Source organism: Thamnophis elegans, chromosome 2 (assembly GCF_009769535.1).
Source record: "Thamnophis elegans isolate rThaEle1 chromosome 2, rThaEle1.pri, whole genome shotgun sequence".
NCBI lineage: Eukaryota > Metazoa > Chordata > Lepidosauria > Squamata > Colubridae > Thamnophis > Thamnophis elegans.
In genome coordinates this window covers 141,642,366-141,657,438 of record NC_045542.1, presented here as the reverse complement: position 1 = coordinate 141,657,438, position 15,073 = coordinate 141,642,366, and the positions used below count along the sequence as shown (strand labels likewise).

General features: G+C 37.6%; 1 protein-coding gene across 2 annotated transcripts in view; it reads right to left on the bottom strand.

Annotated features, from left to right (window-relative positions):
- The window catches only part of C2H3orf67 (chromosome 2 C3orf67 homolog), a 188,772-nt gene that overhangs the window by 90,525 nt on the left and 83,174 nt on the right, over positions 1-15,073 (bottom strand). For both annotated transcript variants that reach the window (XM_032238988.1, XM_032238989.1), the window contains exons 10-11: positions 10,817-10,994; positions 2,009-2,325 (exon numbers count right to left, since the gene is read on the bottom strand). In XM_032238988.1, coding sequence (XP_032094879.1) covers positions 2,009-2,325; positions 10,817-10,994 — 495 coding nt within the window. The remainder of the gene's footprint in view (positions 1-2,008; positions 2,326-10,816; positions 10,995-15,073) is intronic.

Below are 15,073 nucleotides of genomic sequence, written 5' to 3'. Positions count from 1 at the left end.
CGGCCTTCAGCTCTTCTGCATTGTTCGGTCTCATGTCTCTCATCTTTCTCTTGGCAATGCCCCATAGATTCTCTATGGGGTTCAGGTCAGGCATGTTTTCTGGCCAATCAAGCACAGTAATCGCACGGTCATTGAACCAGGTTTTGGTGCTTTTGGCAGTGTGGGCAGGTGCCAAGTCTTGCTGGAAAATGAAGTCAGCATCCCCATAAAGCTCATCTGCGGAAGGAAGCATGAAGTGCTCCAAAATCTCCTGGTAGATGGCTGCGTTGACCCTGGACTTAATGAAGCACAGTGGACCAACACCAGCAGATGACATGGCTCCCCAAACCAACACAGACTGTGGAAACTTCACACTGGACTTCAAGCATCTTGCAGTGTGTTCCTCTCTATTCTTCCTCCATACTCTGGGTCGTGGGTTTCTAAATGAGATGCAAAAGTTGCTCTCATCAGAAAAGAGGACTTTGGACCCCTGAGCAACAGACCAGGTCTGTTTTTCTTTAGCTCAGGTAAGACGCTTCTGACATTGTTTGTTGTTCAGGAGCAGCTTGACAAGAGGAATATGACATTTGAAGCCCATGCCCAGGATTCATCTGTGAGTGGGACACTGAGCCTAGAATATTGCATCTTTTCACAATATTCTAATTTTCTGAGATTGTGGATTTGGGGTTTTCATGAGTTGTAAGCCATAATCATCACAATTATGACAAATCACAGCTTGAACTATCTTGCTTTGCATGTAATGAGTCTATCTCAGATATTAGTTTCACCTTTTAAGTTGCATTACTGAAATAAATGGACTTTTGCACGATATTCTAATTTTTCGAGTTTTACCTGTATATCTCATTTTATTAAGAATGGTCAAATTCTTCTATTTAATTATTAATCTATTGAAATAAAGAGGTTTTCAGCTTTTTTTTTTAATACTGAAGGGTAAAATAACAATAATTATGATTATGTGCTATAAAGTTATTTTATAAACTTCTAATAAGTAGACAGATTTTCTCCATGATATTGTTTGAATAATTTTTTCTTCTAACGGTGTATTAATCTACCTTGCTAGTGGCCATCCTCTTCTTCTTTTTCTATCCACCTTTCCTAGCATTTTCTTTGCCAGCAAGTTGAATCCTCATATAATGTGTCCAAAGTAAAATAATTAAGCCTGATCATCTGTGTTTTGAATGAGAACTGTAGGTTGATTTGTTCAATGATTCATCAGTTTGTTTTCCTGGCTGTCCATGGTATATTTAGAAGTCTTCACCAATGTCAAAGTTCAAAGACATCAATGTTCTTCCTGTCCTGTTTCTTTAAAGTCCACCTTCCACTTCCATAGAGCATCGTGACTTGCAAAACCTCTTTGCAGGTAGAGGCACAGCATGGATTTGAATATCTTTCCAAGATGTTCACAAGTTCCTCTACCCAGTGCTAGTCTGTGGCATATTTCTTGACTGTATGTTCCTTTTCAGTGGATGGTTAATTCTAAAAGGCAGAAACTATCTACTGTTTCAATATCTTCATTGTTAATTCTTAGGCTGGTTGTTCTATCTGCTATTGATAGTTTGGTCGTCTTTACATTTAATTTTAGTTCCCTTTTTTTCCTCACAGTTTTTCCCCCTCAACAGTTTTTTTCCTAAATTGTTTTCTCTTTCCAAAAGTTCAAATTCCAATATGATACTCTTTTCTTCAGGTTTTGTTGCACAAAACAGCCCTTTGGAGTAAGATGGACTGAGAGACTGTGACTGGCCCAAAGCTTTCCAATTTACCTTCCAAATCTAATTGTGGATTAGGGTCTTGGTTGCCCTGAACTCAGCCCCCTGGCCTAACCACTACAAAATAATAACTTTTCCAATTGACAATTCAACTTTCTTCTGAAGACTTTTTTTTCTGGCTCTATCACACACACACACACACACACACACACACATCACTTTTTAACACATATGCATACATGAGAAGGAATCCTAGGGGTATACAGCAAAATAACAGCAAGCCTTTAAACCCATCACGTTACCTCTCCATTGCTCTCATTTCCATAGAAGTCATCTTCCATTTGAGCTCCTCGCCACTCCTTGCTAATTTCTTCCTTCAAATCCAAAGAAAAAGTGCAATCTTCTGAAGAAAGACTCAAGGGATTTCCATGCGGCGCTGATCTAGGTTTTGAGGAGTAGGTGAAAATATCCTCAGGGACTTCAGCTGCTTCTTTGCTTTCATATGTCTGGTCGTCACTTGGGACAGAGCCTGAAACATCATGGGATGTTTCATAGGCTATCGGCAGAGGACTGCTGGATTCCAATTGAGAGTTTTCTTTGTCAGGAAATATCCATTCATCTGCAAACACAAAAAGTTGAACAATGCGTATTAATGATGTCTATATGTCTCTTCAGGAAAAAGCAACAATTCATACTGCAATATAAGCAGGTAAAAATTGTAAAAAGATCATTTTTTAAAAAAAAAATAGTAATTAATTTGTTGGAAAAGGAGTGGGGACCTCCAAGTTCGAATCCACTATTAACTATGGCATTCACTAGGAGGCCTTGGGGCAATCAGTAAGTTGAATGTATGTTACAGTTTTCTTATTCATTTACTCATTCACTCATTCATTCATTCATTCACTCATTCACCCAAACACCCACCCACAAGACACGTAAGATCTCTCAACTCAAACAATATGACTTTGGCTGAAGTATAGCATAAAATCAAACAATAAATCAAGCATACTCCCACCATTTAACATTAAACATCTACAATATATAGAGATAAAAAAGCACAATATAAAAAGGGTTGTTTTGGTGGGGAATAGAAATTGCCATATGAGCAGCCTTAGACTCCTGGGTGAAAAAAGCCAGAGAAATAAATCTACTAAGAAAGTAAGTAATAATTGTAACTTCTCAGAGTAGATCAAAATGAAGTCTTACACAGACCTTTAATTCATTTGTCTTGAACTATTTGGAGCAGTTCTGCTGAACAAGGTCCTGGTTCCATGGACATGTTGGGGACTTCAGTATGTAGGATAGTGAGAAATCATAGGGCCTATCAATAAGGAATCCTTCTTCACAGTGGTACCAGTGTATTGCATTCTCCACTTTACTTATCCTATCTTCAGTATTATAATTTTTAACCTCTTTTCTGAAAAGATTTCTGGATAAATTATTTATAGCTAGACACACATATTTTAATTTCAATATACAAATGATTTTGGAGAAATATTAGGCATGACGTCCTCTCTTAATGTAGCATTTTGGTGTTTATTTTGATAGATCACTGCAAGATTGCTGATCCCAATGTTGCAGGTGTTTCCAGATAATTAATTATTGCAATTAATTGTCTACCGATGACGTTCCTTCACTTTTGTTCCTCCACTTTCGACAGGCAGTGTGCCTTCCAGTTTATTGTAAGGGCCTAGGCTCTTTATGTTATAAATCTTTTAAAGATGTGGTCACAGAACTACGTTGCATGCTAAAACACTAATCGGTGTAGGAGTGCTGGAAAAAACATCCCTAATGAGCAATATTGTTCTCCGTTTTGCAAGAATGTCAAACATTATCCTGGATAAAGTACAAAGATGTACCTGGTTATACTACAGTGTGTATCAATACAGTGTAATGTAAACAAGCAGCAAAATAGTTCCTACAATGTGTATTTTGTGAAGGCTTCCCTAAATCCATTTTAGGGGTTTCATTGTTACAATAGTAAGAAAAAAATCATTCTTAGAAATGATTCAAGCTTGTTCCTATCTGTTTAATCATATTCCTTCATCTACACATCCCCACTGCATTCTGTTTCGTAGTTATGCTGGAATGTGACTGAAATAGCTATCATCACATTTCTTAAAAAGTGAATGTTACCCTTCTTCTCCAAAGAGGATTTCTTAAATATTCCGTCTTTTATTTTCAGCTCATGTTTAATTTATACTTGAATCTCAACTCTATAGCTCTGGGCTGGGGTGGGGGAACATGAATATATCCATTTTACCAGTTTCCCCTGTGATCAGGCAACACTAATCTTTTTATTTTAGAACAAACAAAAAGCCACTGATATGGATTTAAATAATGGCTGCCAGATCAGCCAGCAGCAATTTTTTTTTAACCTTTTCATTACTAAATTATATTTTGTTGTTTGAAATGATGCTAGGGAAAATGATAACATGATTAAGGGAAATGTGAAACAACATCAAGATCTGCTCAAATATACACCATTCAATTATTTTCATTGTAGGTAACACCAATATGCCTTGGTTGCTAGAACCTGGAACACCTTCAGAAACCAATAATATCACCAACAACTTGATTTTTTTTAAAAAAGCCTCAAGTTTAGTCTATTTCATTATTAACATCAGACAAATATGAAAAGTATAGACGTGTTCTCTATCTATCTATCTATCTATCTATCTATCTATCTATCTATCTATCTATCTATCTATCTATCTATCTAACTAACTAACTAACTAACTAACTAACTAACTAACTAACTATATATATGTGTTGTATTTGTGCTGATAAATGAGAGCTAAATAGCTTGAAATAGATAAATACTAGTCTCTATTTATTTATCAGCACAAATACAACACAAATTGTAACAAAGGCAACAGTAAAAATATTGGGTTTCTGTCTGGATGGTCTCTTGTGATGAGCCGATGGACAGAGAATGGAAGTAGTGAACTTCCTCCCATATTTGGGCATACCGGGGGTTGTAACTTTAAATATCTATCTATCTATCTATCTATCTATCTATCTATCTATCTATCTATCTATCTATCTATCTATCTATCTATCTATCTATCATCTATCTATCTATCTATCTATCTATCTATCTATCTATCTATCTATCTATCTATCTATCTATACACACACACACACACACACAAAGATAAAGGAGTCCCTGTAAATTTTATTCTGCTAATCGTTGCCAACTATAGGGGGCAATATTCAATTCCATTTCAAGGTCATTTTTTCAGCATTGTCCAAAGATATTTCTGCGATCATGTGGCCAGCATGACATCATGGAGTGCTGTTACCCTCCCACCAAACAGTACCTGTTTATCTACTCGCATTTGCATGCTTTTGAATGGCTAGGTTGGCAGGAGCTGGGGTGAGGATGGGAGCTCACCCTATTGCATGGTGCTCAGGTCCGGAACCTGCACTATCAGTTTTCCAGCTTACAAGCCCAGCATCTTAACCGCTGAGCCATAGCCACCAATGTGTACACACACGCACGCACGCACGGACGCACGCACGGACGCACGCACACACAACTATTTTCAATTTCTGGCTGAAATTTTGTTGTTCTCTTGCTTCTGACTCTTCATGACCTGATTGCCATTATCTTGGTAGGATTTCCAGTAACTATTTTTATAAATTCCTTTTATGTTTTCTTCATCAGTAATCCAGCCACTGTGTCTTCTGTCCCTTTTTATTGTTATTTGTTGTTCCATGCAAAGTCTTTTCCTAAGATTCTTGCTTCATCCTAGGTGCCCATAATATATAAGCTAGAGCTTCAGTAATAGAGCTTCCAGTGAGCATTAAGACTTCTCTTTGACAACATTGAAAATTTGTTCCTTTTGCCTTCCAAAGTATTCTCAACAGTCTTCTCTAGCAACACCATTTAGCCACACAAATTTTCCACATTTAGATGGATGGTTCCGCTTTCATGTTAATATACTACATCTTTGAAAATCTCGGCTGAGACAATAGGTACCTTTGTCATTGTGGTATCTCTGCTCTTTAATATTTTATTTAGATTTGCCAAAGTCTGCCTCTTGAGTAGGATCATGTCTATTCCTTTGTGCAGAAAAAAAGGGATTGTGGAACGGGGTTCTGAGAGCACCCTTTTTAATATGCTTTCTAGGTTTGTTCTAATTTACAGAGCGCCAATTTTCACTATGCAAACAAGATGCTTTTTTGGCCTCATGACATTGATCAGAGTATTGGAACTAGGCAAACACTGAACCAATCACAAGGGCAATTTAGGAAGGGTAATAACAACACTTTTGGCAATTTATAATGTTGCCCATCCAATAGAAAGTGAAGAAACTCCTTCCTAAATTGAACTTATGATTGGTTCTGTGTTTGCCTGGGGAGCTAGATAGTTTTGGAGAACCAGATAAACATTTAAATTTGACTGAAATACAAACAAGTGGAAAAAGAATCTAGCGAATATTATTGCGGAACTGTATTTCACACCAATTATTGCACAGTTCAGAATTCATGTAAATTGTGGCCATTGTAGCATTGATACTTGCTTACAAATGAAAGAGACGTGTGTTCTAGAGCAAACAAAATCTTATTAGCTCTGAGTCACAAGAAATGCTGAAATTCTTCTATGGGGAGTCAGGGAAGGATATCAAATGTTTCCATATCAATTGTAATGAATAATTTTGTGTAACTTCTTAGGAAAATATGTAAATTACTGTGTAATCATGGTAGTGCAGCAAACATGATAAATACAAGAATGATCACCTAAATGTCTAATTACTTCCACTGCAGAGTCAGATTTATGCTGGAGCCTCTAATTGCAGCCTCACAATTTAATGAAGGTTTTAACACGACATAAAAAAGCTGACAAATGATATACAATATTCATTTGTTTTATTTCTTTCTTCGCCACCAATTTCCCTTTTGTAATGACATTGCGCACCTGCTAGAGAAGATATGTTTATACATTTTCTATGTTGCCAGATTAAAGAATTTCTGTTTGTAACTGGAACAAATCTAACATAAAGCATTGCATATTATTTTAGGATTATAGATCAATTCACAACGGAGACAAATATATATTCTGCACTTCCCTTCATTACTCTGTATCTCCACAATTCCCTCCACATCTTTTATGTTAATAGACACAAGGATATTTGCTTTCTTTTTGCAATATTTCAGCATTTATTTCAACTGTATTTATCTGGGACTAGAATCTTTAGAATACCATATATTCTCTAGGAAGGCGTCAAAAGCTAGTTAAAAAAGAACTAAATGGTTTGGTCTTTTTCCCACTTCCTCCTACCTTTTTTGGATATTTGTTATAGTAAACTTTGACTATGAAATTATTATTTATCTCAGCATTGGGTTATATGACCAAATTTTGACACGCCTCACTATTTTTCTATCTGGTTTGCCTGATTTCTGTGATGGGACAGTGTAATTCTTAGTTAATAAGCTCAACATATTGATTGGAGTGACAAATGAGCAATGATTACATTCCACCTCTGTTGTGGGAGCAGAATAATTGATAGTTTTCTTGAGTCTTGACTTTGGATGGGGTGGTGTTGAGGTAATGATTTCACCTCAGGGAACCCCAAGAGGAACTTATTTACAAAAACTGAAAAACAGAAATCCCTTTCCTCTATTTTATTCGCCAAAAGAGTTGAAAATATGTTTTAAAAGTTTGTGTTTAATCACTACTACTGAAGCTGTTATAATCTTGAAGCTGAACTACTATGAAATCTCTATTTTGGATTATACTTGTCACCCAATGAAATAAGTATGTTTGAGGGCAATAGATTATCATTATACTGTATATTGTAAAATAAATAGTAAATGAAACTCCATATGGTGTAATGGTTAAAGGCTTTATATGGCAACAGGGAGATCCAGGTCCACGTTCGGCCATGAATTCTTGCTGGCCTATACCCAGTAATGGGATCCTGCCAGTTTAACAACCAGTTCAGTGATTGTGTGTTTTGCGCATGTGCACAGTTTTACCAAAACTTACCTTCCACGTTACTTCTTGGAGATTAACACAGCTGAGGCGCGGCAATCCGCTCTGCTGCACTAATCAGCTGAGAGGATATAGGTAAGAAAAGTGCAAGGGCGGGCGGGCGGTCCCACCTTATCGTCGGAGTGAACCGGTTCGCTCTCAGCTGATGGTCAGAGCTACCGGTTCACCTGAACTGGCTCGAACTGGCTGAATCCCATCCCTGCCTAAACCCTTTCTGTAAGCTCAACCTACTTCATGGGTTTGTTGTAAAGGAAAAATAAAAGGGAGTGGGAAGGCTATGGATGGAGCCTTGAGCTTCTGAATAAAATAAGGGATGTAAGTATAATATAAGAGAAGATGATAAAGATTGTTGATGACATACAAGATTTAGAGAAATATTTGCTACAACTGTCCTACCTGTTATCTCCACTTTTCACTTTCTTGCTCACCTTGTTATGAATAACTGACAGTTTTTTCTAGTATATTTTTTATTCCCTTAATTGAGTCAGATTATTCCAAGAGTGGTCAGAATGACTATTAGTTAGCCAGTATCAAATTTAACCGAAGTCCAGGAGAAAAACTGTTCATTAAGCAACTGTTTCAATATCCAGAATATAAACTGCAGAGCAAACTTGGGCTTTTAATTTTTAAAAAAATATAATTTGCTCTACAGAAATACTACATTCAGTAACATTTAAAAACTGGCATTGGCAATTAGTTTTGCTGAAAGCGTCACTCTTCTGTTCACTAGTTTTTTTTAGTACATATAAAGGCTTACAAGACCAATTTCTTCTTAGTTTTTTTCTTCTTTGTTCTAAAAGCACAATAAATTCTTTATCTATATGCACTTTGTGTAATTCTGCAAATCCTGATTAATGCTCAGAAGAAAATTCCATTCTGAAAGTTTTGATTTTCATAATCCCTGTAATATTCCCTGAAACATAAAAGATCTTACACTGAAAGAACTGTGATATTAAAGAACATAGAATTTACACTGCACTGTTGACTCCTTCTGGGCCATTGTTGCAAATTTTCTCAATGGAACAGATAGGAAGGTGCCTAGAAGAAAAAAGTTAGAAAAATAATATTGGCTCTTTGCAATACTAAATTGTAAAGGAATATTTTTCTTTTGAAAATCAACAGGATTTGTTTTTAAATTTGCAAGACAGGTTTAATTTGTCGTTGTTAGTTGCGAAGCTGTGTCTGACCAATCATGACCCTATGGACAATGTTCCTCCAGGCCTTCCTGTCCTCTACCATTCCTCAGAGTCCATTTAAGTCATGCCTAATGCTTTGGTGACTCCATCTAGCCACCTCATTCTCTGTCATCCCCTTCTTCTCTTGCCCTCAATCTTTCCCAGCATTAGGCTCTTCTCCCATGAGCCCTTCCTTCTCAATAGGTGACCAAACTATTTGAGTTTCATCTTCAGGAATTGGCCTTCTAAAGAGCAGTCAGGGTTGGTCTCCTCTAGGACTGACCAGTTTGATCACCTAGCAGTCCAAGGGACTCGCAGGAGTCTTTTCCAGCACCATAGTTGAAAGGCCTCAATTCTTTGGTGCTTAGCCTTCCTTATGGTCCAACTTTCACAGCCATAATAGGCAAAAGTTAATCCATAGATGTTGATGAAGAGTCTCAGCCATCCTTGTAGAGTTGTTTGTAAATTGAGTCCTGGCAAATGGAATACTTTTTCTTTTTGATTTGAAATGTTTTACTGCTTATCCAATAAGTTTCTTTGGTATGCAGTCTAGTTGCCATCACTCTATACAGGTTTACTCAGTGAATTTTAATTATGTTATTATACGATAATTAAGTCATTACAGATATGGTTTTCAGTAGGATCCTGTTTTTCAAGTCCACATTACATTTTTTCTATAGAATGAGGTCATATATTCAACTGCTACCGTGTTTCCCTGAAAATAAGACAGGGTCTTATTTTCTTTTGACTCCCAAAATATGGCTTGCGCCTTATTATTAGGGGAGGGCTTATTGTTTTGGGGTTGCTGGGCAGCTGCTCCCTTGCGAGCAGGCTCCCAAAGAGCCGGGCACAGCCTCAGGGGTGATGCAGCCATGAGATGAACACACTCATGACCAGCCACCCGGCAAACCCCTCTCCAGCCAGGCAGAGCGCCATTCACTGACCTATGGGGTATCCCTAAGACGCCAATCCATGTGGTGCTCTGCCTGCCGTCCAGCTCCCGTGCTCCCATGACTTGGCACATTCGGGATATCCCCTAGGCCAGTACATGGAGCTCTGCCTGGCTGGAGGGGGTGGTTGCGCGAGCGCCTGTTCTGCCCCCAGCTCGCATGCCTCCCAGCCTCACCATGCCCTGGCCCAGCTCTCCCTGCAGGGCCAGGGCACCACTGCCGCTGCCGCCACTGCACTCCAAGCATAACTTCTCTGAATTCCAAACTCTGGAACTCGGCTTCCAATTCTTCCAGCAGGGGCCGCCCTAGAAATGCACTCTATGGGTTACCACTAGGTCGGTGAGCAGTGCTCTGCCTGGCCAGAGGGGGGGTTGTCCAGGGGGCTTATTTTCAGGGGGGCTTATATTTTTGCCCACCTGAAAAAATGTGGCAAGGCCTTAGTTTCAGGATAGGTTGTATTTTCGGGGAAACATGGTAGTTACCAAACACACAACAATGAATTTAAATAAATCAAGTGATATGCCTCTATATGTAAACCTAGGATCAATTACAAAGTGATATGGATACATATATGATGAAAACTTTTGCAATAATTCCTAAATATAATATAGTTTTTGAACGGTTCTTAGCTCTGGAAATATTCTGAAATCAAATCATGAAACTCACTGGCTGACATGATAAGGCTTCTGTCAACTCAACCTGACTCACAAGAATATTGGAAAACAATTTAGTAATAAAAGAAAATATCCTCTCCACAAGTATCTGTTTCCACTGCAATGTCTTATTGTCATCTCCAATATACCACTTGACAGCATTCCTAATTTTAAAATCAGATCACTCACCTGTTGAAAACTCAGTTGTTCAAGCAGTAAAGCAGAGAAAAGTGTTATTAAATTTACTATATAGTTTCTTGAGGCAATTAATAAAGAACAATTTAAAAAAGTTAACACTGTCAGTTTTATAACTATTGCGCCAGCATCTTACCCTTGTCCAGGGAAACTTGATTTGTGTTACAGATGTTTTGCATATTTTTTGCATCTAAAGCCATATTGAGAGATGATGGAGACTGTTCAGTCATTATTGTATCGTGTACTGGTTCTGTTCTCTTTTCCAAACTTGGCATTTGGCATGACCTTTTTGTCCTAATGCCTGATTTTGTGATCTTAAAAAAAAAAGAATTTTCTAATGTTATATCAATTCAGTATAAAGTACATTAAGAAAAAGACATAAAAAACTGAATTGTAAGTTTAATTAAAAGACTAAATTTGCACAGTGGTATCCTAATGATATTTTATCTATATATAAGTTTATGCTATTGAGTCTCAGTAAATATTTTTTCAAAATAAACTGTACTTTTATAATTTTTTAAAAATAACAGCTAGATAAATAGTAAATTACAAAATTTAAACTTATATTACAAATATTATATTTCATTATCATATATAGCAAAAAGAAGAAAATGTGAGGTTCAGCAGGACAAGGCAGGACTGTGTTGTCTTACTATACAGACTATAGCCCTAGCCCCATGAGTACTTATAGAATATAATAGAATACGGAGGAGGAGCCTACGTCGCTACAAAATGGTCACCCGATCTTGATGCACTGAGATCTCCGCCAATACTTTTATCGCTGGGTGGTCCAATCGGACCTAAACCGTCCCGTAGAGACAGTGAACAGGGAGACTACATTCTACTGATCACAGGGACATCGCAAAGTTCCTGATTGATGCAGGAGAAGGTCTCTTAGCTGGTGTTAAAAGCTCAGCCCCTAGGCTGACAAAGTAGGGATGGCTCCAAAATGGAAGGAAATGGAAGAGAAAGTGTTTATAGCTGGTGAGGAATTTTTTATCCGTTTGAAAAGAGACTGCCTATAAAAAACTTAAAGCTAATTTAAATCTAAGAATAAAAGAAATAAGCGGCGGAATTAAGCTTTGGATGGTTTTGGTCAGTGTGTTATCTTAATTTTTAAATGTTATTTTCATGAATGGAATTTATGCAAACCGTTTGAAATGAATGGATCAAGTTTTCTTCTATAATTTTTACTATTATTTTTACAACCTATGGACTAAACTTCTCCTTATTCATCACTACATGTGTCTTTTACTCTTTCTTCTCTATTTCATGTTAGAATTTGACTTTTTTAAAATATGGAATATTAAAAGATACAAAAAGAATAAAGAGAATTGCAACAATTGTAACAACAAAGGGAGAGATAACACTGCTACTCAAAGACTGGAAACTTGAGTATTGAACACAAAATACTTTTACTTTCACTACTGATTATCCTGGTCTGAAACTTTAAAGACTCACAGTTTGTTTATAGAAAGTGATAAGAAGTAAAGCACCATTTGTTTATACAAATGTTCCTTTGAAGTATATCTTTAACCAGAGATCTCATGGTGAACCTAGGTGTAACCTTGTAAAAATCTTCCTAGTCAGAGCAGCAGTGTTTTAACAGTTGGAAACAATGGCTTATTTCCAACAATAGAGAGAAACTGTCAGCTTGCAAGAGATAATGTTTGCAATATAGAAACTATCGAATACATTTGAGAAAATGTTTGAAAAATTAGAGAACTTAACAGAAAAATATGATGAAAAGGGTGGAGATGCTTATCAAATGGGAAAAATAGAGGGTAGAGTCCCAAGCAATAAAGAGAAAAATGACTACAAAGAAATCAAATCTGCTGACATCTATGGTGAATGGTTTCTGTCTGGAAATGGAAAAAGTGGAATATGGAAAGAACTAGATGGATGGGAACCCTACCCTAGATGGCAAGACACAGAAGAAGAAAAAATAAAAGAACTTATGCTAGAATAGGCCATAAGGAATAGTGTTATTGGGATACTAGAAATAGCAAATGAGATGCCAGTATGTGGTTATGTCTTGAGTTTTGGTATGTTTTATGATGAAGGATGTTTAAACAATTATAGTCAAACGAGAATGGGGGTTAGGGTTAGGTCCACTGAGAGGAGATGGGGGAATGGGAAGTATAAAGCTTCCGCCCACAACAACATCAATGCTGACATCAGCCAGAGCATAGAACAACTCAACGATGTAGTGTTAGATTAGAAGACATAGTACAAACACTAAAAAATGTGAAATCGGACTGAATACTGCTTTTATTAGTATTAAAAACCATAGTATTTTGTACTTTAAATACAATTGTTTTCAGTAAAAAATATAAAGTGTGTGTCTGTGTCTAAACATATGCAAACACATTTTTGCTTAGTGCTTAGCACTATCAACACCCAGCAATAACTTCAAATTTTTCCAAAAGTTGATGGATCTTAATAGAAAGCATTACATTACAAGCACATGTTGCAATCCCTGTTGCACTTTTACATGGGTTATGTAATGGGAAATTGGAACTGTGCATTTTAAATTTGATCAGAAAAAAACATTGAAGGTTTGAATTCCTTTTTTCATTTCACTGCTGTCAAAATTGCCAATTGATACACTTGGGAGGCTGGAAGGTAAACACAGAAATAAGAATATTCATGAAATGTTTATATAGTAGTATGTGGGAAACACCTTGGGAGACAGGGTGAAGAGATACTGCCTTGGGTATGGTCAGATAAGTAACAGCATAGCCCACAGCTGAGTAGTGGGCAGGGCAAAAGGCTTCAAAAGGTTTGTCTCTGACTTCCTGGGGGCGTGGCCTGTTGCCGAGGAGGGCTCCACCGAGCTCCTCAGAGATCTGGTCTGTATATCTAAATAAGATCATAGATAGCACCCCTTTTTGGCAAAAAAAGGGGCAGGGAGTAGCTCTGTAGGCGAGGGTCTATTCGTAAGCCACAGCCTTTTTCTTTTTTTTGGCTGTGGACAGAGATTAGATCCAGCCGGAGCAGAGCTTTTATCTCCAGCCAGTTCTTCTCAGCTGCCCTTTTTTTTTTGGCAGCCCCAGACAGGCTAGCCCCCCCCAGGACAAAACAAAGTTTTTTCAAGCTAGAATTGATACGGGCGGGTCCCACCCCTGTGAGATTTATGCTTTTATTACTATCTTAAATACCAGCACCATTTGTCTTAGAGACTTCTTTGTCTAAATGGACTTCAAAATGGCGATTTCTCTCCGTGGATGATTGATAGTGGATGTACTTAGCCGGTTTTACCTTCCTGCAGACCGCTCCTTAACAAAATAAACTCTTCTTCTTTGGAAATAGAGGGGAGCAAAGCGCTGTTTACTTGTTTATTTATTATGGCACCCAGATCAAAGAAGCGTCTTGCTACAAATGTGTCTAAAGAATTTAAAGAATTTTTACTGGAACCACAGCCTTTGTCTCCTATGCCCTCTACTGGAGAATTTCTAACACAGGAATATTTCTTTAAAATGTTTAATGCCTTTAAACAAGAAATTAAGGAATTTGTATTGGAACTATATGATGATTTAAAGTCTAAAGTTAATCAAAGAAGGCGAATACGTTTGCAGCCGTGTCTGCCCTGTCAGATTACTCTGCTGAAATAGAGAACAAATTGGAAAGTTTGGAGAAGGCTAATTTTAATTTGACTACCAATATTCAAATTTTACAACAAAAAATTAGAGACAATGAAGAACAGCTCATGATGATAAATTTTAATAGGAAGGCATTTGCAATAAGAGTCAGAGGATTCCGTGAAAAGGAGCAAGAGAATTTGAAACAGACCTTTGCTGAAGCCTTCAGCGATGCGGTGGGAAGCCCGGGACTTAACTTTGATTGGCAGATTCGGAAAATCTATCGCCAGAACTCATTGATAGCGGAACAGCGACAGCTCCCGAGGGACATAATTATACATTTCTCTACAAAAGAATCTAGAAATGCGATTGTGCAAAAGTTTTATAATAACAGTCTCCGAGTTGATGGCCAGAACTTGATTGTCTTCAAAGAAATACCTTTCCAGATGTTAAAGGCAAGAAGGGACTACACCTTTTTAACTAAGGAGCTTAGGAGTCAACAGATTCGATACAGATGGGAGGCCCCTGCCGGCATCACGGTTACATTTGAGAATCAAAGATTTCGTCTTAACTCTGTTTCGGAGGCTCAAGATTTCTATTGCAGGATTCTGAAGGCGGGACTTCCTGACTCACTTGGAAGAGAGGAGAGACAAGCGGAAGGAGAAGGCAAACGGCAGGCCATGTGGTTGCAAGATGGAGGGGGTAGCCCTTCCTCCCTCGGAGAAGCAGAAAAACGGAGATCGAGAATTTAGACATTTTAAAATACTCGCCAAAGTTGAGGACTGAATGGGGGTTTGAGACCTCTCTCCGGT